The 26,973-nt window shown below is 50.9% G+C and overlaps 2 protein-coding genes across 2 annotated transcripts in view; both read left to right on the top strand.

The window, feature by feature from the left end:
- The window catches only part of LOC126948676 (cytochrome b-c1 complex subunit 1, mitochondrial), a 52,224-nt gene extending 25,594 nt beyond the window's left edge, over positions 1–26,630 (top strand). Inside the window, exons 2-14 of the mRNA XM_050780873.1 lie at positions 15,718–15,801; positions 16,064–16,204; positions 19,503–19,589; positions 20,549–20,678; positions 20,897–21,095; positions 21,687–21,766; positions 24,165–24,280; positions 24,507–24,650; positions 24,785–24,945; positions 25,070–25,155; positions 25,486–25,574; positions 25,926–26,001; positions 26,444–26,630. Coding sequence (XP_050636830.1) covers positions 15,733–15,801; positions 16,064–16,204; positions 19,503–19,589; positions 20,549–20,678; positions 20,897–21,095; positions 21,687–21,766; positions 24,165–24,280; positions 24,507–24,650; positions 24,785–24,945; positions 25,070–25,155; positions 25,486–25,574; positions 25,926–26,001; positions 26,444–26,508 — 1,443 coding nt within the window. The 5' untranslated portion in view covers positions 15,718–15,732 and the 3' untranslated portion in view covers positions 26,509–26,630. The remainder of the gene's footprint in view (positions 1–15,717; positions 15,802–16,063; positions 16,205–19,502; positions 19,590–20,548; positions 20,679–20,896; positions 21,096–21,686; positions 21,767–24,164; positions 24,281–24,506; positions 24,651–24,784; positions 24,946–25,069; positions 25,156–25,485; positions 25,575–25,925; positions 26,002–26,443) is intronic.
- TMEM89 (transmembrane protein 89) lies at positions 1,444–3,188 on the top strand. Its single transcript, XM_050781008.1, has 2 exons — positions 1,444–2,580; positions 3,001–3,188. The coding sequence occupies exons 1-2, from the start codon at positions 2,179–2,181 to the stop codon at positions 3,184–3,186; spliced, it is 588 nt and encodes a 195-aa protein (XP_050636965.1). The 5' UTR covers positions 1,444–2,178; the 3' UTR covers positions 3,187–3,188.
- Positions 26,631–26,973: the final 343 nt, after the last annotated feature.

Raw genomic sequence — 26,973 nt, 5'->3', positions numbered from 1 at the left:
TGGGTGGATCACGAGGTCAGGAGATTGAGACCATCCTAGCTAACACGGTGAAACCCCATCTTTACTAAAAATACAAAAAATTAGCCAGGTGTGGTGATGCACGCCTGTAATCCTAGCTGCTCGGGAGGCTGAGGCAGGAGAATCGTTTGAACCAGGGAGGCAGAGGTTTCGGTGAGCTGAGATTGCGCCACTGCACTCCAGCCTGGGTGAGAGAGCAAGAGTCCGTCCCCAAAAAAAAAAAAAAAAAAAAAAAAAATCCGTAGATGGGTTGTTACTATGTTTCCTAGACTGGGCTCAAATTCCTGGGCTCAAGAGATCCTCAGCCTCAGCCTCCCAAAGTGTGATTACAGGCGTGAGCCACTGCAGGTGTTTGGATTTTAGGGATTGGCTGATAGGTGAGGAGAAGGCCAGGGTGAAAGTGTTACTGAGCAAAACGACTCACTGCTTGAAATGCTAGAAACCAGTACTGTGACACTGGGTTTTGGGCTGAAGCAATCCTCCCGCCTTGGCCTCCCAAGTAGCTGGGACTACAGGTGCATACCACCATGTTGAACTAATTTCTTTTTTAAAAAATATAGTGACGGAGTCTCACTATGTTGCCCACCATGGTCTCACTCCTGGGCTGAAAAGATCCTTCCACCTCAGCTTCCCAGAGTACTGAGATTACAGTTGTGGGCCAGACACCAGATTCGGGTTCAAGTGATTTTCCTACCTCAGCCTTCCCAGTGGCTAGGATTACAGCAGTGGCGTGATCTTGGCTCACTGCAACCTCCGCCTCCCGGGTTAAAAAATTCTTGTGCCTCAGCCTCCTAAGTAGCTGGGATTACATGTGCCCGCTACCACACCCGGCTAATTTTTGTATTTTTAGTAGAGACAGGGTTTCACCATGTTGTCCAGGCTGGTCTCAAACTCCTGACCTCAACTGATCCACCCACTTCAGCCTCCCAAAGTGCTGGAATTACAGGCGTGAGCCACCGTGCCCAGCCAAGAAAAGCTGTTTATTGCAAGTCAACTAGCAAGGAAGCAGGAGTCCAGCTTCAATGTGTCTCCCTGTGCTGGCTTTAAGGCAATAATTTTATTAGAAAAGGTTTAGGGGATGGATACTGGGATTAGTAGGTGGGTGATTGGTAGAAGGAAGCAGGAGGTCTGGAAAGTTCTCAGGCATGTGCAATTAACTCTTCATGCCTCCTCATGGGTCTCCTGTGCAAATTCTGGAGGAGTTATATGAAACATGGTGGAAATTCAGGCTGTGATGTCAGCAAGCTCTTTCTGTGCACACTCCAGTCGGGAATATTGGGTCCATCTGATTTCAGTTTTGTTATCTTACAAGCAGAGGGAATTTCAGCGTTTCAGCAAGTTGTTTCTTTCCTTATCTACCATCCTGTAAACTCAAGGATTTCTAGGGGCCAGGCATGGTGGCTCACAGCTGTAATCCCAGCACTTTGGGAGGCTGAAGTGGCAGGATCACTTGAGGCTAAGAGTTTGAAACCAGCCTGGGCAACATAGTAAGACCCCTATCTCTACAAAGTAAATGTTAAAAATAAGTAAATAAATAAATTAGCCAGGCATGGTGGTGCACACCTGTAGTTTCAGCTACTCAGGAGGCTGAGGCAGAAGGATCACCTGAGCCCAGGAGGTCAAGACTGCAGTGCGCTGTCTCTTTAAAAAAAAAAAAAATTCTGTTAGTTACGGGTTTCTTTAACTGTTCGGGGCTTAGTTTCTTTTTTTATCTTTTTTGAGACAAAATCTCACTCTGTCGCCCAGGCTGGAGTGTAGTGGTGCAACCACAGCTCATTGCAGCCTCGACCTCCCAGGCTCAGGTGATCCTCCCACTTCAGCCTCCTGGGTAGCTGGGACAACAGGCATGTGCCACTATACCCAGCTAATTATTTGTATTTTTTATGGAGAGGGGGTTTCGCCATGATGCCCAGGCTGGTCTCAAACTTCTGGGCTCAAGCCATCCACCTGCCTCAACCTCCCAAAGTGCTGGGATTCCAGGTGTGTGCCACTATACCCAGCCTAGGGCCCAGCTTCAAAAGGAGGTGCTCCCTCAGTTTGGGGCCAGCCAGGCCCACTGGGAGAATAGGACCCAGAACCCAGGTCTGCCATTCTCCTCAAGCCCTGGACTCCAGCCCCCTTACCACAGCCAGTTTCTGGCCAGGCTGCTCATGAAAGGCCATGGGTCTTGCTGGAACCTGCTGCCTCAGAGCCAGGCCTGTTCTTGGGGGAGGGGCGTTTGCCGGTCACCAGGCGACCAGGTTCCGGCCCCTGGCACTAGCGGCAGCCATGCTGCACATGCTGGCCTCGCTGCCCTTGCTGCTCCTGCTGGCGATGCCTGCTCCAACCCACGCCTGGTCGCGACCCCTCTGGTACCAGGTGGGGCTGGACTTGCAGCCCTGGGGGTGTCAGCCAAAGAGCATGGAGGGCTGTAGGGGTGGCCTGAGCTGTCCTGGTTACTGGCTGGGCCCTGGAGCAAGCCGCATCTACCCTGTGGCTGGGGTCATGATCACCACCACCATGCTGATGATCTGCCGCAAGATACTGCAGGGGCGGCGGTGCTCACAGGCCACCAAGGGTGAGGTGAGCGCAGCTCTTTCTCCCCCACAGCCCCTGCCTCCATGTACGCCCAGTGAGCCGTCTTCCACCCAACCCTGCCCCATGGGTCCACACTGGCCTGTGGGCCTCCCACACTCCCACCCCCAGCTCACAGCCCATTGTCCCTGTGTCCACACACCTTCGTGGAACCCATGTCCACCACCCACAGCCAGCACCCTGCCCCCAGCTCTCCCCTTTAGAACCCTTGCTCTCATCCAGCCCCTGAGGGCCCCGTGACCACTGTAGCCCAAACAGACCCTCGGTGATTCTGTCACCCTGAGTCTCCCATCCCATCTGGGCACTGCCCCACACCCTACTCCCTGCTCCCCAGCTTCATCACTGCCCCTCATCGCACCTCCCTCTCTGCCCTCCATTCTCACTCCTGCCTCTTGGTCTTGTTCTCAGCATCCGCAGGTGACCACTGAGCCCTGCGGACCCTGGAAACGGCGGGCCCCAATCTCAGACCACACCCTGCTCCGTGGGGTCCTGCACATGCTGGATGCCCTCCTGGTCCACATCGAAGGCCACCTACATCATCTAGCCACCCAGCGGCAAATCCAAATAAAGGGGACTTCCGCCCAGAGTGGGTGACCAAACATGTGCCTCTCTCTGCCTGACAGCCTGGGGTCCTGGGCCAGGTCTGCTCTCTCCAGGCCTGTCTGGACCCTGTGTCCCTTTTCTACTTTTAAAGCCAGCTGACTTGGTGTCCAGGACGGGCGGGCAGGTGGGGCACAGGCTGGCTCACACTGCTCCATTGCCCCCACCAACTGACTTTTCCTCCCTAAGGATCCCTCCTGGAGACACAACTGCTTCTCTGGGCTGGGTGTGGTGGCTCACACCTGTAATCCCAGCGCTTTGAGAGGCCAAGATGGGAGGATCACTTGAGCTCAAGAGTTCGAGACCAGCCTGGGCAATATGGCAAGACCACATCCCTACAAAAAATACAAACAAAAAAGTTAGCTGGGCATGGTGATGTATGCCTGTAGTACCAACTACTCAGGAAGCTGAGGTGGGAAGATGACTTGAGCCTGGCAGGCAGTGGTTGCAGTGAGCCAAGATTGTGCCACTGCATTCCAGCCTGGGTGACAGAGCGAGAACTTGTCTCAAACAAAAACTGCTCCTCTGGCCTGACCAGTACCTGGGGACTCCCAGTGTGATGGGAGAGGACTTACCATTGGGACAGACTTGGGTGGCTCAGGAAGGGCTGCCCAGAGAAGCCGACAACCTGGCTGAGCCCTGAGGGGAAATGGCTATAAAGAAGGGAACTTCAGGTGGAGGTCTGGTTCTGAGCAAAGGCCACGTGCTGTCTTTGGTACTCTCTGCACATGGACAAGGTGGGCAGTGCCCATGATAAAGGGCCTCAAGTGCCGAGTGAGGGTCCTGGGCCTCTCCAGTGCACAGGGGGAGCCGAGGAGGGACCTGGTCAGCTGAGAAGAGCAGTGGTGAAGTTGGAACCAGACACTGAGGATCTCTGATGGGGGACTGAGAGCTCCAAGCCCCCAGTCACTGTAGAGTCACACACCCTTTGGCTTCACCCATCCTTGTCACCACCTCATGGAGGTGACTTTAGTCCTGCCATCAATCAGCAGCTGGCTCTGGTTTCTTCTTCCCAGGCCCTGCAAGGCCCTCCCTTGAGGGGCCACTGCTCTGCCTCCAATAACAGCCCCTCCCCAGATCCTTGGCTCCAGCAACCCCAACCTGGGGTCAGGCAGGCCGCCCTAGCTGCCTTTGTTTCTATGGCAGTCTCAAACGTGCTCTAGTACCTCAGTGGCCCTTGCTCCAAGGCCCCTGGAGAAGCTCCATGAAGGGACCCTCACTTTACTCCCTTTCTCTTTCTTTTTTCCCTTTTTAAAAATTGTTTCTTTTTGTGTTTTGTTTTGTTTTGAGACGGAGTCTCACTCTGTCGCCCAGGCTGGAGTGCAGTGGCACGATCTCAGCTCACTGCAAGCTCCATCTCCCAGGTTCACGCTATTCTCCTGCCTCAGCCTCCCGAGTAGCTGGGGCTACAGGTGCCCGCCACCAGGCCCAGCTAATTTTTTTGTATTTTTAGTGGAGACAGGGTTTCACTGTGTTAGCCAGGATGGTCTCGATCTCCTGACCTCGTGATCTGCCCGCCTCAGCCTCCCAAAGTGCTGGGATTACAGGTATGAGCCACCGCGCACGGCCTCTTTTTGTTTTTTTGACCAACTCAAGCAATCCTGCCTTGGCCTCCCAAGTAGCTGAGACTACAGGCATACATCACCATACCCAGCTAATTAAAAACATATATATTTGTAGAGATGGGGTCTCACTATCTTGCCCAGGCTGGTCTTGACTCCTGGCTTCAGCTGATCCTCCTGCCTCAGCCTCTCAAAGTGCTGGGATTACAGGCATAAGCCACAGTGCCTGTTCCAGGTTCCTGTTTTAGAAAAAGAGAACAACGTTATGAATTCAAAAATGGAAGTGAATTAAAATAATGAGAAAAGAAATGATGAAACTTTTTTTTTTTTTGGAAACTTTTTTTTTTTGAAAACTTTTTTTAAATTGACAAATACTACAATACTAAATCCAGAAAAATAACATAATTTGTGACAACTTCCTGACATATTTCTATAATACTTTGGTCCCCTACATGGTTTGGCTTCTTACTCTGAAGGCCTCCACATAGGACAAGGATTTTGTGATTTTGGGGGGATATTTTCCATACAGAGAAAAGATAGTTCAGTCTTCCTCCTAACATGGTTGAAATTTGTGTTTTAATTATTGGTAGTTTAGGAAAGTTAAAATTCCTAACCTGTTGATGATGACATATAAATGTTCTGGATTGTTGTAAAATTTGAGAAACTGTCATCAGCCATCTGTCATATAGGAACTGTGAAATTTGGAAGGATTTACCACAGATGAGGTTCTGGCTCCACGCATTTCAAACCTTGTTTTCCTTCCATGGCTCACAGTTTTCCCAGCACTAGGTGCCGTGGGGCATGTCCTTAAGGCAATAGGACTTTGCACTTCTGTCCTTACCCAGCAGGATTTTCCTACAAGCCACATTCCTAGTTTATTCTAGAACAAGACCAATAAACTAACTTTACACAAGGGTGGAGCAAACCACATAAATATGTCCCTCTAAACCTGGTGTAGAAAGTGAAAAAAAAGTTCCTCTTCAAAGTTTCCCTTGTTAAAGAATAAATTATGTGTTAAAATAATAGTTTAGTTTAAAGACTAACTTCCTTTAAGCCTCCTCACTTTGTTAAGCCCTATCCTATGTAGCTGTTAGATATAAAGAAATAAGTACATTCTATGTCCTTGTACTTTAACCAAGGTATTTGTGCTGGACACACTCACAGGCACATTCCAACTTGCAGCCTATGTGCCTGCCTTATTTCGAAATGTTATTACTTTTGGCCGGGTGCAGTGGCTCACACCTGTAATCCCAGCACTTTGGAAAGCTGAGGCGGGCAGATCATGAGGTCAGGAGATCGAGACCATCCTGGTTAACACAGTGAAACCCCACCTCTACCAAAAATGCAAAAAAGATTAGCTGGGCATGGTGGCGGGCGCCTGTAGTCCCAGCTAGTTCAATGGCGAGAAACCATGGCGGAGCTTGCAGTGAGTTGAGATTGCGCCACTGCACTCCAGCCTGGGCGACAGAGTGAGACGCCATCTCAAAAAAAAAAAAAAAAGAAAGAAATAAATTTTATTACTTTTCTAAGTCCTTCTAAGTCTTTTTGTTTTTTTTTTTTGTTTGTTTTTTTTGTTTTTTTTTGAGACGGAGTCTCGCTCTGTCACCCAGGCTGGAGTGCAGTGGCCGGATCTCAGCTCACTGCAAGTTCCGCCTCCTGGGTTCATGCCATTCTCCAGCCTCAGCCTCCCGAGTAGCTGGGACTACAGGCGCCCGCCACCTTGCCCAGCTAGTTTTTTGTATTTCTTAGTAGAGACGGGGTTTCACCGTGTTAGCCAGGATGGTCTCGATCTCCTGATCTCGTGATCCGCCCGTCTCGGCCTCCCAAAGTGCTGGGATTACAGGCTTGAGCCACCGCGCCCGGCTAAGTCTTTTTGTAAGCAACTTCCTCTTTTCCTTTGTTCTCCCTTGCCTTTACCTATTTAAGAAAGTTTTAAATTATTAGCCAGTCAAGTTTAGCTTAGATTGTGCAGTCCAGCTCCAGCCAATGGAGACAGGACACAGTAGCAAGGACAAGCTGCATAAAGAATAAAAATTGCTTCCCTCCTTTGTTCAAGTGTGCTCTCACCATTGTTTCATCTGAAAGGAGCACCCTTTCTGCAGAAAGTAAATTTGCCTTGCTGAGAAAACTTTTTGTCTCAATGCTAATTTTTCCTTGCAGTACTGAAGAACAGCATTCTGTTTCTGAATAAACATTTTACTTATAACACCCGGTGTTTCCCTGTGGTAGATTCAGAGGTGTGCCACATGAAGGCCAGCTGCTGCCAGCCACTGGGGAGACAGCCAGCAGACAGGTCCACTCTGGCTGTGCAGAGCCCCTATAGCCAGACTTCCTTGCCCAACCCTTTCCCTCCTTCCCTCAGGTGCTCATCTCAAGGGACTCTTATAAATATCTTGTACACTGATCTTCCTCTTGGAGTCGGATTCCTAGAGAACCCAACCTGGGACCATCCTCAACCCACCTTCCCCTTGGCTGGACCCCAAAAATGCCACAGCCTCTCTGATGTCCTCCAAGTAAGGGGAAGTAGGCTGGAGTCAAAAGAGAGACAGGGTCTCACTATGTTGCCCATACTGGTCTCAAACTCCTGGACTCAAGTGACTCTCCCACCTTGGCCTCCCAAAGTTCTGAGATTATAGGCATGAGCCACTGCACCTGGCTGAAAAAGAGATTGACAGGAAGTATCCCTCAGGAAGCCCAGACATTGGAATTATTAATCAAAAACAATAAATCAACTGTCTTAGTATGTTCAATGAACTAAGGGAAGCCATGGACAAGAACTAAAGGAAATTAGGAAAATTATGTCTGAACATAAAGAATATTAACAAAGAGAAAAAATTTAGAGGGACCAAACAAATTCTGAACCTGAAAAGTATAGTAACTGAAATGAAAATTTCATTAGAGGAATTCAGCAGCAGATTGGAGCAGGCAGAATAAAGGATCAGTGAACTTGAAGCTAAGATAATTAAGGCTGGACGCCATGGCTCACATCTGTAATCCTAGCACTTTGGGAAGCAGAGGTGGGCAGATCACCAGGAGTTTGAAACCAGCCTGGCCAACATGGTAAAACCCCATCTCTACTAAAAACACAAAAATTAGGCCGGGCGCGGTGGCTCAAGCCTGTAATCCCAGCACTTTGGGAGGCCGAGGCGGGCGGATCACAAGGTCAGGAGATCGAGACCACAGTGAAACCCCGTCTCTACTAAAAATACAAAAAATTAGCCGGGCGCGGTGGCGGGCGCCTGTAGTCCCAGCTACTCAGGAGGCTGAGGCAGGAGAATGGCGGGAACCCGGGAGGCGGAGCTTGCAGTGAGCCGAGATCGCGCCACTGCACTCCAGCCTGGGCAACAGCGTGAGACTCCGTCTCAAAAAAAACAAAAAAAAAAAAAAAAAAAAAACCACAAAAATTAGCTGGGCGTGGTGATGCACTCCTGTAGTCCCAGCTACTCCGGAGGCTGAGGCAGGAGAATCTCTTTTTTTTTTTTTTTTTTTTTTTTTTTGAGACGGAGTCTCGCTCTGTCGCCCAGGCTGGAGTGCAGTGGCCGGATCTCTGCTCACTGCAAGCTCCGCCTCCCGGGTTTACGCCATTCTCCCGCCTCAGCCTCCCGAGTAGCTGGGACTACAGGCGCCCGCCACCTCGCCCGGCTAGTTTTTTGTACTTCTTTTTAGTAGAGACAGGGTTTCACCGTGTTAGCCAGGATGGTCTCGATCTCCTGACCTCGTGATCCGCCCGTCTCGGCCTCCCAAAGTGCTGGGATTACAGGCGTGAGCCACCGCGCCCGGCCGAGAATCTCTTGAACCTGGGAGTTGGAGACTGCAGTGAGCCAAGATGGAGCCACTGCACTCCAGCCTGGGTGACAGAGCAAGACTCCATCTCAAAAAAAAAAAAAAAAAAAAAAAAAAAAAAGTAATCAAAATGTTATAATGGTATACTTCAAAAATCAAACACCAAAAAAAAAAAAAAAAAAAAAAAAAAAAGGCAGTAATAGAGGAATGGAGGAACAAGAAAATAAATATAAGACATACAGAAAACAAATAGTTAAACAGCAGAAGCAAATGATTTGTCAGTAACCTCATTAAATGTAAATAGATTAAACTCTCCTATTAATAAATGGATTTTCAGATTGGTTTAAAAAGGTTAATCTATATGTTGCCTATCAGAGACTCACTTCAGATATAAGAACATAAAAACACTGGAAGTAAAAGGATGGAAAAAATATTTTATGGCCAGGCATGATGGCTTATGCCTGTAATCCCAACACTTTGGGGGCTGAGGCAGGTGGATTGCTTAAGGAGTTTGAGACTAGCCTGGGCAACAAGGCAAAACCCTATTTCTACAAAAAACACAAAAAATTAGCTGGGCATGGTGGTGTGCACCTTTAGTCCCCGCTACCCAGGAGGCTGAAGTGGGAGGATCACCTGATCTCAGGAAGGTCAAAGCTGGAGTGAGTCATGATCACACCACCGCACTCTAGCCTGGGGCGACAGAGTGAAACTCTGTCTCAAGAAAAAAAAAGAAAAAAAAGAAAAAAAAATATTGCATGCAAATAATAACCAGAAGAGAGCCAGGGTGGCTTTATTATTGTCAGGTATAGTAGCCTCTAAATCAAAAAGGTTACAAGAGACAAAGAAGGGCATTATCTATTGATAAAAATTTCTTTTTTTTTTTTTTGAGAGGGAGTCTCGCTCTGTTGCCCAGGCAGGAGTGCAGTGGCACGATCATGGCTCACTGCAACCTCTGCCTCCTGGGTTCACACCATTCTCCAGCCTCAGCCTCCCAAGTAGCTGGGACTACAGGTGTCCACCACCATGCCCAGCTATTTTTTTTTTTTGTATTTTTAGTAGAGATGGGGTTTCATTGTGTTAGCCAGGATGGTCTCTATCTCCTGACCTCGTAATCTGCCTGCCTTGGCCTCCCAAAGTGCTGGGATTACAGGCATGAGCCACTGCGCCCGGCCTTTTTCTTTTCTTTTTTTTTTTTAAGATAGAGTCTCGCTCTTGTTGCCCAGGCTGGAGTGCAATGGCATGATCTTGGCTCACTGCAACCTCCACCTCCTGGGTTCAAGCAATTCTCCTGCCTCAGCCTCCTGAGTAGCTGGGATTACAGGCACGCACCACCATGCCCTGCTAATTTTGTATTTTTAGTAGAGATGGGGTTTATCCATGTTGGTCAGGCTGGTCTTGAACTCTTGACCTGAGGTGATCCACCCAACTAATAAAAGTTTCAAAACAAGGCAATATGACAATTAGAAACATTCATGTGCCTAACAGAGCCCCCAAAACAATGAAACAAAAACAGAATCGAAAGTAGTTAGCTCTACAATTATAGTACATATTTCAACCACCCACTTTCATTAATGAATAGAAGAGGCAGGCCATGGTGGCACACGCCTGTAATCCCAGGACTTGGGAGGCCAAGGCGGGCAGATCACAAGGTCAGGAGATAGAGACCATCCTGGCTAACACAATGAAACCCCATCTCTCAGGAGTTCAAGACCAGCCTGGTCAAGATGGTGAAACCTTGTTTCTACTAAAAATACAAAAATTATCCAGGCATGGTGACAGGCCCCTATAATCTCAGTTACTCAGGAGACTGAGGCATGAGAATCGCTTGAACTGGGAGGTGGAGGTTGCAGTGAGCCGAGATCATGCCACTGCACTCCAACCTGGGCAACAAGAGCAAAACTCCATCTCAAAAAAAAAAAAAGGCCGGGCACGGTGGCTCAAGCCTGTAATCCCAGCACTTTGGGAGGCCGAGACGGGTGGATCACGAGGTCAGGAGATCGAGACCATCCTGGCTAACACGGTGAAACCCCATCTCTACTAAAAAATACAAAAAACTAGCCGGGCGAGGTGGCGGGCGCCTGTAGTCCCAGCTACTCAGGAGGCTGAGGCAGGAGAATGGCGTAAACCCGGGAGGTAGAGCTTGCAGTGAGCTGAGATCCGGCCACTGCACCCCAGCCTGGGCGACAGAGCAAGACTCCGTCTCAAAAAAAAAAAAAAAAGCTGTGTGCAGTGGCTCATGTAATCCCAGGACTCTGTGAGACTGAGGCAGGGGAATCACTGGAGCCCAGGAGTTCAAGACCAAGCTGGGAAACGTGGCAAAATCCTGTCTCTATTTTAAAAAAGTAAAAGTAAATTTAAAAAATAAAAAGAAAAATCTAGAGGAATAAATAGGTGAATGTATCAAATAAATATTGAGTAAGAAGGGTAAGGTGAGTACCAGAGCCCTCCCAACAGAACACAGCCTGCAGGGACCTGGTACAGGTTTGAGAATCTATGGGATGATAGAGGGAACATTAGAGATGGATTGGAAAACAGGGCCTGGTCAAGAAATGGTGTTACAAAATTTAGTTTGCCGTTTAGGGGGAAAGAGGATATTTTGACCTTACCTCACTCCATATACCAAGTAAATTCCAGAAAATCAATGAGTCACCAAACACTGTGGCAAAATTATTGCAATGATCACTGCTTGCACTTAACATTTTAGTAATATTTCCTGTTTTGACCAACCCCTTGAAACACGTCATTCCCAACCAGCATCACACTTCCTGGTTGTCTCCTACTTCAATGGCCTTACCTTCTTAGCCCAGCGTAGCAGTGAGTATAGGGAGGGAGGCTAGGTGACTGGGTTTAGAAATATTTCATATGGGAGGCTGAGGTGGGAGGATCACCTGAGCCCAGGAATTCAAGACCAGACTAGGAAATATAGTGAGACCCCGTCTCTAAAAAAATTTTTTTTTGGCCAGGCGCGGTGGCTCAAGCCTGTAATCCCAGCACTTTGGGAGGCCGAGACGGGCGGATCACAAGGTCAGGAGATCGAGACCAGCCTGGCTAATACGGTGAAACCCCGTCTCTACTAAAAAATACAAAAAACTAGCCGGGTGAGGTGGTGGGCGCCTGTAGTCCCAGCTGCTCGGGAGGCTGAGGCAGGAGAATGGCGTAGACCCGGGAGGCGGAGCTTGCAGTGAGCTGAGATGCGGCCACTGCACTCCAGCCTGGGCGACAGAGCGAGACTCCGTCTCGAAAAAAAAAAAAAAAAAAAAAAAAAAAATTTTTTTTTTTAAATTAGCTGGGTGTGATGGTGCATGCCTATAGTTCCAGCTACTCAGGAGGCTGGAGTGATAGGATGGCTTGAGCTGGGAGGTTGAGGCTGCAGTGAGCCATGATCACACCACTGCGTTCCAGCCTGAGTAACAGAGAGCCTCTCCAAAAAAAAAGAAAGAGAGAGAAGGAAGGGAGGAAGGGAGGAAGGGAGGAAGTAAAATCCTGTCTCTACAAAAAATATACAAGTTAGCTGGGTATGATAGTGAGCACCTGTGGTCCCAGCTACTCAGGAGCCTGAGGTAAAAGGATCACTTGGCTCACGCCTGTAATCCCAGCACTTTGGGAGGCCGAGGCGGGCGGATCACGAGGTCAGGAGATCGAGACAATCCTGGCTAACACGGTGAAACCCCATCTCTACTAAAAATACAAAAAATTAGCCGGGCGTGGTGGTGCGCGCCTGTAGTCCCAGCTACTCAGAGGCTGAGGTAGGAGAATGGCGTGAACCCGGGAGGCGGAGCTTGCAGTGAGCCGAGATTGCGCCACTGCACTCCAGCCTGGGTGACAGAGCGAGACTCCGTCTCAAAAAAAAAAAAAAAAAAAAAAAAAGGATCACTTGAGCCGGGGCATGGTGGCGTGTGGCATCCCAGCTACTTGGGAGGCTGAGGCAGGAGAATTGCTTGAATCCAGGAAGCGGAGGTTGCAGTGAGCCAAGATTGTGCTACTGCACTTCAGCCTGGGTGACAGAGCGAGACTCTGTCAAAAATTAGCCATATTGGCATGTGCCTGCAGTTCCAGCTACTTGGGAGGCCGAGGCAGTAGAATTGCTTGGCTTGAACTTGGGAGGTGGAGGTTGGAGTGAGCAGAGATCATGCCACTGCACTCCAGCCTGGGTGACACAATGAGACGCTGTCTCAAAAAAGAAAGAAAAATAATAGAGATCCTAAGACTGAAAGAATGAACTCTTTGTAGCAATAAGATACCAAAGTATAAACAAGACCTAAGGCCATGCCAGGCAAGAGTTAAGCCATTCACCAAAGAATAAACTATGTTCTAACTGCTGCAAGGTATTTCTTTTTTTCCAGCAGCTAAACAAGCACTGGCCTTGAGATGAGCAATACGGAAACAATTGCAGTTCATCCATCACCAGACACTGACCCCATTCCCTGTTCCACAAGCCGTTAACTATAGCTTTGATTGGACAAGAGACTGATTTTAGTGATTTTTTTCCTGATAAGAGACCACTGAGCAGGGACTGGCTTTAGTTGGTTTATGGAACCTGTGCAGTGAGTGCTTTTGTATCCTTGCTTCATATTTTGACATATGGAGCTAATTGTATTTCTTTTGGTGGTGGTGGTGGTGGTGGTGGTGGTGGTGGTGGTGGGTGGTGGTGGTGGTGGTGGTGGTGGTGGTGTTTGAGACGGAGTCTCCCCCTGTAGCCCAGGCTGGAGTGCAGTGGTGCGATCTCGGCTTACTGCAACCTCCGCCTCCCGGGTTCAAGTGATTTTCCTGCCTCAGCTTCCCAAGTATCTGGGATTATAGGCACATGCCACCATGCCTGGCTGATTTTTTGTATTTTTAGTAGAGATGGGTTTTCACCGTGTTAGCCAGGATGGTCTCAGTCTTCTGACATTGTGATCCACCCACCTCGGCCTCCTAAAGTGTTGGGATTACAGGTGTGAGACACCGTGTCCAGCTGAACATGTATGTTTAGCCAAGCCATTTGACATACAGCTCCTGCCCAAATCCCTCCTCTTTTGAGAGGTCTGTCTCTGGTTTTGACCAGAGGCCCACTTCCCAGACTGCAGGTCGCAACCTTTTATAAGAAATGAAGTCAGCCTGGTACGGTGGCTCACGACTGTAATCCCAGAACTTTGGGAGGCTGAGACAGGAGGATCACTTGAGCCCAGGAGTTCAAGATCATCCTGGACAACATAGTGAGACCCCTGTCTCTACAAAAAATTTAAAAAATTAGCTGGGTGTAGTGTGCGAGCCTGTGGTCATCATGGTGCCTGGCATGATTTTTATAAAGATAGTTTTATTTTAAGTATAAGAGTAGTTTTTGGGTAAGGCATGGTGGCTCACCCCTGTAATCCTAGCATGTTGAGAGGCTGAGGCGGGTGGATTGCCTGAGGCTAGGAGTTCAATACCAGCCTGGCCAACATGGTAGAAAATGCAATGATCCTAGCCCTTGCCTCTTCCTATACTTAAGATACTCTCTGACAGGATTAATGATTACACTTCTGTGACCTATAAACAGATATACTCTCACACCCAAACCTTGATGAGACTTTGCTCTAATGTACCTTCTGAGCACATATGTAATTTCTGAGCACATGGAAAGCCGCCACCACCAGTGTATAAGCTGTGTCGGAAACGCTGCTTTGGAGCAATCTGGCAGAAACTCCCTGAAAGGCTTTCCTGGGTTGTAATTCACAGTAAGACTTCTGAATAGAACTAACTTTAAATATTTAAAAGCTTGATTTTTTTTTCATTAGTTGACATAACAAAGCATACCTTAGAATTTTTTTTTTTTTTTTTTTTTTTCTGAGACGGAGTCTCACGCTGTTGCCCAGGCTGGAGTGCAGTGGTGCGATCTCGGCTCACTGCAAGCTCCGCCTCCCGGGTTCCCGCCATTCTCCTGCCTCAGCCTCCTGAGTAGCTGGGACTACAGGCGCCCGCCACCGCGCCCGGCTAATTTTTTGTATTTTTAGTAGAGACGGGGTTTCACTGTGGTCTCGATCTCCTGACCTTGTGATCCGCCCACCTCGGCCTCCCAAAGTGCTGGGATTACAGGCTTGAGCCACCGCGCCCGGCCTAGAATTTTTTTTTTTGAGACGTAGTTTCGCTCTTGTTGCCCAGGCTGGAAATGGCGCGATCTTGGCTCACGGCAAACAACCTCAGCCTCCCGGATTCAAGTGATTCTCCTGCCTCAGCCTCCCGAGTAGCTAGGATTATAAGCATGCGCCACCACGCCCAGCTAATTTTGTGTTTTTAGTAGAGATGGGGTTTCTCCATGTTGGTCAGGCTGGTCTTAAACTCCTGACAGGTGATCCGCCCGACTCGGCCTCCCAAAGTGCTGGGATTACAGGCCTGACCCACCGCGCCCAGCTAGAATTCTTTTTCCTCTTACAGGAAAGGAAAAGTTTCACTATGTTGGCCAGGCTGGTCTCCAACTCCTGGCCTCAAGTGATCCACGTGCCTCGGCCTCCCAGTGTTGGGATTACAGGCGTGAGCCACCGCGTCCGGTCTCTACTTAATTCTTTTAAAGAGAAAACTGGCAGGGCGCAAACCTGGCCAACATGGAGAAACCTTGTCTCTTAAAGATACAACAATTAGCCGGGCGTAATCCCAGCTACTCGGGAGGCTGAGGCCGAATTGCTTGAACCCGGGAGGCGGAGGCTGCAGTGGGCCGAGATCGCGCCACTGCACTCCAGCCTGGGCGACAGAGCGAGACCGTCTCAGAAAATAAAAAATAAATAAATAAAGAGAAAAAAACTGACTTTCAGCACCGCCTTGTGGTCCCAGGTAAGTTTCCACTCTGGTACTTCAGCCCTGGGCTCGAACCTGCGGACACGCTGCGGCTGCAACGCCCCACCCGCCAGACCTCTACTCGGAGTACGCAGCGCGGCTGGTGAGAAACATTGTGCACTCTGACTTCCACGCGTGGAACGGGGAGATGGACCGCACGGCGGGCAAACCTGCTCGGGCTGATGGACGGCAGGCGGACTGTGTGCGCAGGCACGGGCGGCGGCACTGATAGAGCCAGCCAGCCAGCCAGCCAGCCAGCCAAAGCTAGGTCAGCACAACTGACAGTCCCGGATCCCGCCAGGAGGCGGCCGAGCGCCAACTTTACGATACTGCGCCTGCGCCGCGACCGCCAACGCGCCTACTCTACGCTTGCGCGGCGCAACTTAGAGCCGACTAGAGCTGGAAGATGGCGGCGTCCGTGGTCTGCCGGGCCGCTACCTCCGGGGCACAAGTGCTATTGCGCGCCCGCCGCTCGGTAAGGTGGTGGCGAGAGCGCGGGGCTTCAGGGGACAGGGCTTCGGGAAGCGGACGGGTGTGGGCTGTTAGCAGTGGCAGGTCGAGGTGGGGAGGACGCGGGGTCAGGGCCGTGGGAAGGTCATGGAGGAGGGCGGGGAAAGGTACCTCGCCGCTGGCCTAGGGGCGGGGGCGGGGAGGGGGACTGGGATCCTCCTGAGCACCTGGGAGGTGGTGAGCGATTCCCCAACAGAGTCCTCACTCGCAGCTGTTCCCTTCCACAGCCGACCCTGCTGCGGACGCCAGCCTTGCGGAGTACGGCAACCTTCGCTCAGGCGCTCCAGTTCGTGCCGGAGACGCAGGTTAGCCTGCTGGACAACGGCCTGCGTGTGGCCTCCGAGCAGTCCTCTCAGCCCACTTGCACGGTGAGCTGGGGACGCCACTGGGGAGAGGGCCTCCAGATTAGGCCTGCCATCTTTTCTCAGGTTGGGGTGTGACCTTGGGCTCGGGTCTTCCCGTTTATGGTTTGGATTCGGACTCAGGATCACTCACCCCAAGAATGGCCCCATTCCCGACCCTAGCCACGCCTTGGCTTCACGGGACAATCTTCACTATAAGCCAACATTGTTTAGCATATAATGCCCGTCAAGTAGGCGGCCAAATTCTTTTCCAGCCTTTTGTTAAGGAGCCCATGTAAGAGAAGTGATCCTCTTACAATGCGGAAAATGGGATTCAGACACCTTAGGTGACTTGCAGGCGTCCAGGTCTGTCACCCTCATTATGCCCAAGCTCATAATCTCCAGGCTAGACCACAAATGCATTTTAGGAAGAAATTAATTTTAACAGTACAATGAAATGTGTGATTTTCCAAAAAATACAAATTCTCAAAATTGACTCAAGGATAGAAATCTTGACTCACAAATAGATATATGAATAGGTGAGAAGATTCCCAAGAAATAATTATCTCCTCCTCCCTTCAGTCCCCATCCCCCAGCTCCAGGGCCAGATGTTTTTATTGACACATCCTTTTAGTTTTCCAGAAACAATGTCCTGCGATTTAAATTATTACTAAGCATAGGAAAAGGTGGCCTGCAACTTCCTTGTTATATGGCACCTGTTGTAGTAAAGAATGCTATATTACATGAACTTCAAAATGTCCTAGATTGTAAGGAGCCGTCTGTGTTCCAGTGCAGAGAATCTTAAGAGTCTTGCCAATTTTGATAAAAGGGTATTGTAGATTGTAAAATGCCTCTTGCATTCCAAGATGTTAGATGTGAAATACATGCTCATCTAAGATTGTGTGACTTATGATATATGCATTGACATCTCTTAGGAAAGCAAATATTTATGTTCTCACTTATCAGTGGGAGCTAAGAAATATGTACATACAGATGTAGAAAGTGGAATGGTGGACAGTGAAGACTTGGAAAGATGAAAGGGTGGATAATGATTGCAGTGAGCCAAGATCGTGCCACTGTACTCCAGCCTGAGTGACAGAGTGAGAGTCCATCTCAAAAAAAAAAAAAGAAGAAATTACTTAATGGGTACAAGGTGTGTTATTCTGGTGATGGATAACGTAAAAGCCCTGATTTGACTACTTGTGGTTTTTTTTTTTTTTTTTGGAGACAGAGTTTCGCTCTTGTTACACAGGCTGGTGTGCAGTGGTGCAGTCTCAGCTCACTGCAACCTCCATCTCCCGGGTTCAAGTGATTCTCCTGCCTCAACCTCCTGAGTAACTGGGATTACAGGCATGTGCCACTGTGCCCGGCTAATTTTTTGTATTTTTAGTAGAGATGGGGTTTCTCCACGTTGGTCAGGCTGGTCTTGAACTCCCTTGACTACTTGTGCATTCTGTGCATGTAACGACATCGCACTTGTGTGCGGGGCACAGTGGCTAACAAAGGTAATTCCAGGGCTTTGAGAGGCCAAAGCAGGAGGATCAATTGAGCCCAGGAATATGAGGTTGCAGTGAGCCATGATTACTCTGGCCTGGGTGACAGAGCAAGGCCCTCTGTCTTTAAAAAAAAAAAAAAATGGAGTTTTGGGTGTGGATAGAAACTTTTAAAAATTGCGCTTGTACCCCATAAATTTATACAATTAAAAAAAAGTCTTGGCGCAGTGGCTCATGCCTGTAGTTCTAGCACTTTGGGAGACCGAGGCAGGCGGATCATGAGGTCAAGAGATTAAGACCATCCTGGCCAACGTGGTGAAACCCCACCTCTACTAAAAATACAAAAATTAGCTGGGCGTGGTGGCACACACCTATAGTCCCAGCTACTCGTAAGGCTGAAGCAGGAGAATCGCTTGAACCCAGGAAGCAGAGGTTGAGTGAGCTGACATCAGGCCACTGCACTCCAGCCTCGTGACCGAGTGAGACTCCATGTCAAAACAAAAAAAGTGGCCGAGCGCGGTGGCTCATGCCTGTAATCCCAGCACTTTGGGAGGCTGAGGCGGGTGGGTCACAAGGTCAGGAGATCGAGAGCATCCTGGCTGACATGGTGAAACCCCATCTCTACTAAAAATACAAAAAATTAGCCGGGTGTGGTGGCAGGCGCCTATAGTCCCAGCTACTTGGGAGGCTGAGGCAGGAGAATGGCGTGAACCCGGGAGTGAGCCGAGATCACGCCATTGCACTCCAGCCTGGGTGACAGAGTGAGACTCCGTCTCAAAAAAGAAAAGTATCTTAGGAAAGTAGATGTGAAAAACTTAAATCAGCTGTGAACAAATACTAAATTGAAAGACTAGACCATGTGACCAGGTGGGGTGAGTGGTACATGTTTCTGTTTCTTTTTCTTTTTCTTCTTTCTTTCTTTTTTTTTTTTTTTTGAGATGGAGTCTCTGTCTCACCCAGGCTGGAGTGCAGTGGCACAGTCTGGACTCACTACAACCTCTGCCTCCCGGGCTCAAGCGATTCTTCTGCGTCAGCCTCCCAAGTAGCTAGGACTACAGGCATGTGCCACCATGCTCAACTAATTTTTGTATTTGTAGTAGAGACAGGGTTTCACCATGTTGGCCAGGCTGGTCTCAAACTCCTGACCTCGTGATCCACCCGCCTTGGCCTCCCAAAGTGCTGGGATTACAGGTATAAGGCACCACGCCTGGCCTGTGGTGCACGTTTCACAGCAACCAGGAGGCTGTCAAGAAAATTAATATTATCTTATTGGGTGCCAGGGCAACACTGGGCAGTGTTTGGTGTCCAGATCTGATTAAAAACGACAACAAAATGGTGTTATAGGAACAATATTTAGTGTGATAAAATATACAGTCTAAACCAATAGTCCCTTCCTTAATGATGAAAGGATCAAATCATTGCCAGAACAAAGGCAGCGTGTAATTTTTAGAAAGGAAAAAATAAGTAGTTGTTTGCAAATGATGTGTTGTATGCCTAGACAAAAACAAATAATTAACTGAAAAGTGAGAGTGAATTTAAGGATTTTGTATGCTGGTGAGACCAGGTCAATGTGCACAGTTAGAAGTGTCCCTGGGGGTCCTTGATAGCCAATCAGGAGAGCAATGATGCAGTGTGACTAGTCATTCGGCTAGCCCTCTGTTTGCCAGGCGTGACTGTATCTCCAAGCACAGGGGTCCTGCTGGGGCAGTTCTCCCTGACTCCAGGATTCATGAGTCCCTGCCTGGGGCTTGTACTGAGTCACTCAGGTGGGGTGTGAGTAGGGGGCTGGGGAGTGGTTTGTTTGTAACCTTTGTTGGTGGCTTCTTGTCCAGGTGGGAGTGTGGATTGATGTTGGCAGCCGTTTTGAGACTGAGAAGAACAATGGGGCAGGCTACTTTTTGGAGCATCTGGCTTTCAAGGTGAGGCTCTTGAAGTCTGTCTCCTCTGGACTTAGGGCTGCCTGTTGTCCCTCCTGAGGATGAAGGTCAGAAAAAATAGCCTGATTATGGGCCTCAGTGGCGGGGCGGATGTCTGGCCAGCCTTCCTAAAAGGAACCACGTGAGCTTAACGTCTCCTGAGTAGGCACGTATCTGATGAGCCCCTGCATGAGGCCCTCAGAGCCAAGAAGACCCAAGGAACCACAGGAACCCCACTTTTCACCAGAGAAGCCAGGCCTGTGTTATGTGCATGCATACAGGAGACCTGTGGAACACACATAGATATGCACGTGCATTGTAACAAACCCACAGACATGGACGTACATGCTTGCTTATGAAATGTTCTGCTGTGGTGGAATACCTGGGCATCCCTTGGTTGGGGTGGGCAGGGCCATGGAGCTCTAATGGGCAACCCAGCCAGCTGCAATGTCACGGGTATGTGTGCAGTATTAACCAAGAGATAGCACCACTGTTCTCCACACATAGGACTAGGATTGGGTCCCACAGAGGTGGCCACTAGCATGTATAAACAGACACATACAGTCATGGGAATGGCATGGGAGGAGTGGGTTGTATCACTTGAACACAGGTGTGGGCTTACCTGACCATGGCTGTCAATAAGAAGGGGGAGGTGTACTGGTAATGACCCCACTGCTCGTTGGTAAGGTGTTACAGGAGCTTTAGGAAACACTTGGTCTGGCCATGCCCTTCTGTCCTCGCCCTGGTTATCTCTATTCTGTTGGCCCATGATGCCATGGCCTTGGTCACCACAAGGCCTGCTTAGTACTTGGTAAACATAGACTCTGGGATCTGTGTCCCCAGAGTCTATGCTGAGGGAGGTACCTGTGGACCAGTGGTCCTGCTGGATCTTTAGCCTCTGAGGACAGGGTTCTTGGGCTCCTGTGTGGCTTCTGATTGGTCTGGTTGATATCTGATTCCAGGGAACAAAGAATCGGCCTGGCAGTGCCCTGGAGAAGGAGGTGGAGAGCATGGGGGCCCATCTTAATGCCTACAGCACCCGGGAACACACAGCTTACTACATCAAGGCGCTGTCCAAGGATCTGCCAAAAGGTAACACCTGGAGGAAGAGGTGGGGCAGAGGGCAGGGGGGCAGAGGACAGCTACCCAGGAGTCCCTGGCTGACCACAGAATCCTATTACCCTTAGCGTATGGCTTTGCAGCTGGGCAACTAGGGGTGGGCAGCAGGAGATGCCAGGCCTGGGGATTTTGTGCTGTCATTGGTCTCCAGTGGTCCACCTGGCACCTAAACATGTCCTCCTTGCATCTAGTTGTGGAGCTCTTGGGTGACATTGTGCAGAACTGTAGTCTGGAAGACTCACAGATCGAGAAGGAACGTGATGTGATCCTGCGGGAGATGCAGGAGAATGACGCATCTATGCGAGACGTGGTCTTTGACTACCTGCATGCCACAGCATTCCAGGGCACACCTCTAGCCCAGGCTGTGGAGGGGCCCAGTGAGAATGTCAGGTGAGAGTTGGCTGGGCTTGTGGTGGGATGCTTGCCCCATTCTCGCCTGGCCAGACCCTTTCCAGGTCACATTTTTAGTTGGCTAACTGTCTGTCGGGGTTATTTTCCTGAGTCATGCGATTGGAGACAGTTTCTATATCCATGTGGTCCCGTGAGTCTTTTTTAATGGCTTTGTGGGCTTCACTTGAGTTTTGGGCTTTGTTTTAAGGTATGTTTTGGTGCATGTCCTGACAGTCCAAGGGCGGGGTGTCTGGGTGTCCCCTCCATGTGGTCTCTTGTCTCCTTTGGTGATGGCTCTGGGAGCTTTGATACTGCCCTTTGAGAGTCCTACAGTGTTGGCTCACACATTCTCAGAGAAGACTATGAGCCTGTCCTGAGGTCAGGCATGAGGCAAGGGCAGACGAGGGTTGCCCTCTGGGCCTTGGAGGGGTGGGTGGCAGAGATGGGGAAAGGGGGTCGGGGGTGTGCTAGGGCCCACTCTTCGGAGAAACCATGCCTCTCCTAGTCTGCCTCCTCAGTCCCATTCACGCACACACCCCAACTCACTCCAGTGTGGTAGAGGTGCTGACACACTGGCCATATGTCTTGTAGGAAGCTGTCTCGTGCAGACTTGACCGAGTACCTCAGCACTCATTACAAGGCCCCTCGAATGGTGCTGGCAGCAGCTGGAGGTGAGTGATGGACTCACTGAAGTGGGGTCCTAGCCTTGGTTATCAAAGCCAAGGTCCTGGTTCCCACCATAGGGGACGTTCCACCCCAGGGGACCCTGCTCCCACCCTAACCTTGAGGGGAATGACCTTCCGCCTGTGCTGTCTGAGGTGGGATAGGAGTCTACCCTGCTGCCACCACTGGGACTGGTTAAACAGGATGCTGTCCCTCTGGTACAGGTCTGTCTTAGCCCCACCTGGTCCTAGGATACTGAGTTTATGGGCTGGTAGGGGATGTAAGCCCCTGGCCTTGTTCCTTGTGGCCTTGCCCTTGGGAGAGCCAGCCATTAGTTGTGTATTGATGCATGCCTGATAACAGACCAAGAAGTGCCTTGAAAGGAAGGCACAGAGGGGTCGGGGAGATTTCACTGGGGCCTCAGAGTTGTAGGTTGGGGGAGGGGCTTTTTAAAGCACCTGTAGTTTGAACAGAAGCCTGAAAGGTGGTGAGTGTTACTTAGGTGGTATGGGGAACTGAGCACAGGGGAAGAGCATGTCATGGTCTGAGGTTTGCTCTGCTGCTGTGTGGGGTCACAGTGCAGGCAGGCTAGCTAGAGAGGGGCTGTGGTAGGGACTGGGCAGGAGATGGCAGGAGCAAGGGGGAGCAGTAAATGTACTCCAGGTGGTTTTATAGATGGAACCTGGTTGGGGTCTGGACATGGGTAAGGAACTGAGGTTAAGATGCTTCCCATCTTGGCTGGGCGTGGTGGCTCACGCCTGTAATCCTAGCACTTTGGGAGGCCGAGGTAGGTTAATCACTTGAGGTCAGGAGTTCGAGACCAGCCTAGCCAACATGGCAAAACCCTGTCTCTAGTAAAAGTACAAAAATTAGCCAGGCGTGGTGGCAGGCACCTATAATCCCAGCTACTCGGAAGGCTGAGGCAGGAGAATCGCTTGAACCCGGGGGGCGGAGGTTGCAGTAAGCTGAGATTGTGCCACTGCACTCTGGCCTGGGCAACAGAATGAGACTCCATCTCAAAAAAAAAAAAAAAAAGCTTCCCAGCTGAGCTGACTTTGGCAGCTGAGTATGCATAAAAGACCAATAGGATGAACATGACCGGGGCTTTGGAGCTGAGGAACCTGGGGGTAACAGCAGTCTGACATGTCTGTCAGACTAGCAGGGCTTGAGCTCACGGAAGGAATAAAAGGCCAACACAGGGCAGGATGCGGGGGCTCACGCCTGTAATCCCAGCACTTTTTGGGAGGCCGAGGCAGGCGGATCACGAGGTCAAGAGATTGAGACCATCCTGGCTAACACGGTGAAACCCCATCTCTACTAAAAATACAAAAAAATTAGCCGGGCGTGGTAGCGGGCGCCTGTAGTCCCAGCTACTTGGGAGGCTGAGGCAGGAGAATGGCATGAACCTGGGAGGTGGAGCTTGCAGGGAGCCGAGATCGTGCCACTGCACTCCAGTCTGGGCGACAGAGCGAGACTCCGTCTCAAAAAAACAAAAAACAAAAACAAAAAAAAAATAGGCCAACACAGGCCGGGTGGAGTGGCTCACGCCTGTAATCCAACACTTTGGGAGGCTGAGATGGGCGGATCACGAGGTCAGGAGATCAAGACCATCCTGGCTAACACAGTGAAACCCTGTCTCTACTGAAAATACAAAAAAATTAGACAGGCATGGTGTCGGGCACCTATAGTCCCAGTTACTTGGGAGGCTGAGGCAGGAGAAGAGCGTGAACCCGGGAGGCGGAGCTTGCAGTGAGCTGAGATCGCATCACTGTGCTCCAGCCTGGGCAACAGAGCGAGACTCCGTCTTGGGGGGGAAAAAAAGGCCAGCGTAACTGGTGGCACCATAGAGTCCTCTTGTGGAGGTGAGGAGGCCAGATCCAAGGAGTCCTAGGGTATACGTTTGTAACATTATTTGCAAATGTCCCCAGCTCTCAGGGGACCCCAGACCTTATCACAGCCCTGTAATAGCACCTCTTTCTGCCCCCTCACTTGCCACCCCCTGCCGGGCCAGCAGCCAGAAATACTTGAGGGAGAGCTAGAGGGAAAAGGCAGGCCAGGTGGCTTTGTACCCAGGAGTACCAGTCTTGTCCTTGATATAGGTGGAATGCACCTTCTCAAGTGAGAACCCACACTTACATCACATGGCAGCCCGTGTTGAAGTTCTGAGCGCTGCTGCTCTTCTAGGACTGAGGCCGTGGGAGCTATCTGGCCCTGAGGTGTCTGTCCTGTCCACAAGGCAGGGTCTGTCTGAGGAGGACCTTCTTTCCTCACCCTGTTCTAATGTCACATACTCCTGGTTTCTCCCACTAAGACAGGACATGGGGGTCCTCCGCCTGTCTGTGAACTCCCCTGCACCCTGTGCTTTGGGCCCTGGCTGGTCAGTAATGCCACTGTCTGTCTCAGCAGGAGTGGAGCACCAGCAACTGTTAGACCTTGCCCAGAAGCACCTTGGTGACATCCCTTGGACATACGCAGAGGACACTGTGCCCGCTCTTACTCCGTGCCGCTTCACTGGCAGTGAGGTGTGCTGCCTGTTGGGCCGGGGTAGTGCTCAGCTGGGGGCCTGTGGGAGGACCCCCATGTGCATGGTTATCCTGGTGACTCCAGAGATACCTCAGCAGTTGGGAAGGGGTTCTCTGGCTTCTGCGTCACAGGCACACATGGTCACACACACGTACACCCTCTACCCACCTTTTCTGTTCCCCCGGCAGTCTGGCTGTCCCTCAACCTTGTCATATACTGTTTCAGATCCGCCACCGTGACGATGCTCTACCTTTTGCTCATGTGGCCATTGCAGTAGAGGGTCCTGGCTGGGCCAGCCCGGACAATGTGGCCTTGCAAGTGGCCAATGCCGTCATCGGCCACTATGATTGCACTTACGGTGGTGGCGTGGTGAGTGCCAGAGTGAGCATGGTACCTCACCTTCAGGGAAGAGAGGGTGCTGGGGCTGTATGCTTCTGTGCGTGGGGGTCACAGTATGGGTTGAAGACAAGAGGGTGGGTGCTGACCACCTATCCCCCTGGCAGCACCTGTCCAGCCCACTGGCTTCAGGTGCCGTGGCCAACAAGCTATGCCAGAGTTTCCAGACCTTCAGCATCTGCTATGCAGACACGGGTTTGCTGGGTGCACACTTTGTCTGTGACCGAATGAAAATCGATGACATGATGTTCGTCCTGCAAGGGCAGTGGTAAGTGGCAGCCTGGTACTCCTAGGTGGGATGGCGGCTTTAACCAGTGCAGTGGGAGGCTGAGAGAGGACACATTGGCTCAAAGTGAACACCACCCACCCACCCCCGCCCCCTCCGACTTTAGGATGCGCCTGTGTACCAGTGCCACGGAGAGTGAGGTGGCCCGGGGCAAAAACATCCTCAGAAATGCCCTGGTATCTCATCTAGATGGTGAGTCCTGCAGCTCAGTGGGGAGGGATAGAGTGCATCTTGCCAGCGACAGCCCCAAGGTGGCCACCACTCCTAACTAACCAAAGTTAGAAAGGAAAACTTTGAAGACCACACTGTGCCCCATCACCCCACCCTTGGAGATGCAGGCAGGTGTGGGACAGGTCCACAGCCCATCGCTACCATAATAGGTGACCACAGAAGAGAGGGCTGTGATCTGGGTCAGCATGAGGTCAGGGAGGTCCTTGTCAACCTTAGGCTGGAAGTTGTTTGTGTACCTGTGGGTCCAGGATTGGGCTGGGTGGACTTCTGAGCCCTCCCCCATCCTTAAAGGCACTACTCCTGTGTGTGAGGACATTGGTCGCAGCCTCCTGACCTATGGCCGCCGCATCCCCCTGGCTGAATGGGAAAGCCGGATTGCGGTAACATGGGCCCCTGGGAGAGGTTCTGGAATCTTGACCTGACAGACACCTGGAGGTGCAGCGTTGGGGCCTGGCACAGCAGAGCCTGCTCCTATAGGCATCCCTGGTGTCCTAGGCAGCTGTCACCTGCAGGGATAGCATAGTGGGAGGGCAGGGCAGAGGTGCTGATGGCTGTGGAGATGGGTGCGGCCCATGGAAGTCTATAGCAGGGATCCCTTCCGCCTTTCCCCTTTTGGGTTGGGGACAGCTGCATGCTGCTTGTGGGAGATCTCGGCTAGTTGGATGATGCTGACTGGCTGAGGTGGTGGCCAGGTGCCTGTTAGCTAGTATGTCCTCTACCTCACCCTGCAGGAGGTGGATGCCAGGGTGGTGCGTGAGATCTGCTCCAAGTACATCTATGACCAGTGCCCAGCGGTGGCTGGATATGGTAAGTGGCCTAGGGGATCTGCTCTTTGTTTATTTCCTCAGGCCATTCTCTTGGCCTCGCCTTCCACCTCTGCTCCCCCACTGCTGCTCAGCTTACAGAGCAGCCAGTTAAGGCCCCAAGCAGCTCTCCCAAGTCCCCTGGCTGCCAGGGAGTTCTTGCTCAGAAAACCTGTCCCGGCAGTTCCTTGACTGCCTGCCAGGGTGCCTCCATCAATACCCTGCACCCGTCAGGTAACGGGCACCTCCATGTGGGGTGGGGCTTCAAGGGCCAGAACATGAAGGGACAGGCTCAGCACCCCTGGGGGAATGTTCTCTTCCCTCTTTCCACTCAAAGCCTGTCTTGTGCTGCTCTAGGCAGCAGCTCCGAACTGGGTGCGGCGCAGGGCCAGGTGTCCCTGTGCGGGCCAGGTACCCCACCCTGACGCTCCACCCTATCCCCACAGGCCCCATTGAGCAGCTCCCAGACTACAACCGGATCCGTAGCGGCATGTTCTGGCTGCGCTTCTAGGCGGGAAGCCTGTGTAAACAAGAGAGCTGGGCTGGGGCTCGTGGTCCCCCCACCACAAACACAGCACTCCGGCTCCTCTAACCTGTGCCGCTAGGTGACCACCAATAAAATCTGCTGAGAAATGTGTTGTCCCTCTTTTGGCATTGACATGGAGTCCATGGGGCAGTAGATGGGGAGCAAGGACTTCCCTCTAGTTCTGCAGCTCCTGGATCCTCCTGCCTTCCCACAGGCTGATGTGTCCTCAGCCAGGGGCAAGCATGGGGGCTGCAGCAGAGGCCGGAAGTCTTTGATGCCTGCAGGGAGCTGAGCCCAGATGTTTCCACTCAGCCACTTAGGGGATGTTCCTCAGCCAGCCGGTCCCAAGAGTGGGCTATGGGAGTCCATAGGAAGTGTAAACCCAGCCTTTGCCCCTGTAGGAGTCAGCCTGGAATCCCTGGGGGCTCAGGTGGGAAACCCCTCACTGTG

The sequence above is a fragment of the Macaca thibetana genome, chromosome 2 (genome assembly GCF_024542745.1).
Source record: "Macaca thibetana thibetana isolate TM-01 chromosome 2, ASM2454274v1, whole genome shotgun sequence".
Lineage (NCBI taxonomy): Eukaryota > Metazoa > Chordata > Mammalia > Primates > Cercopithecidae > Macaca > Macaca thibetana.
Note: the sequence above shows the minus strand (reverse complement) of the source record. Positions and strands in the feature narration are given on the sequence as shown.

What these genes read in the sequence shown, in the direction of transcription:
- TMEM89 (XM_050781008.1), top strand. Translation starts at nt 2,179, where the DNA reads ATGGGTCTTGCTGGAACCTGCTGCCTCAGAGCCAGGCCTGTTCTTGGG. An exon ending in CACAGGCCACCAAGGGTGAG is followed by an intron (nt 2,581 to 3,000) that starts GTGAGCGCAGCT and finishes TCTTGTTCTCAG; the next exon opens with CATCCGCAGGTGACCACTGA.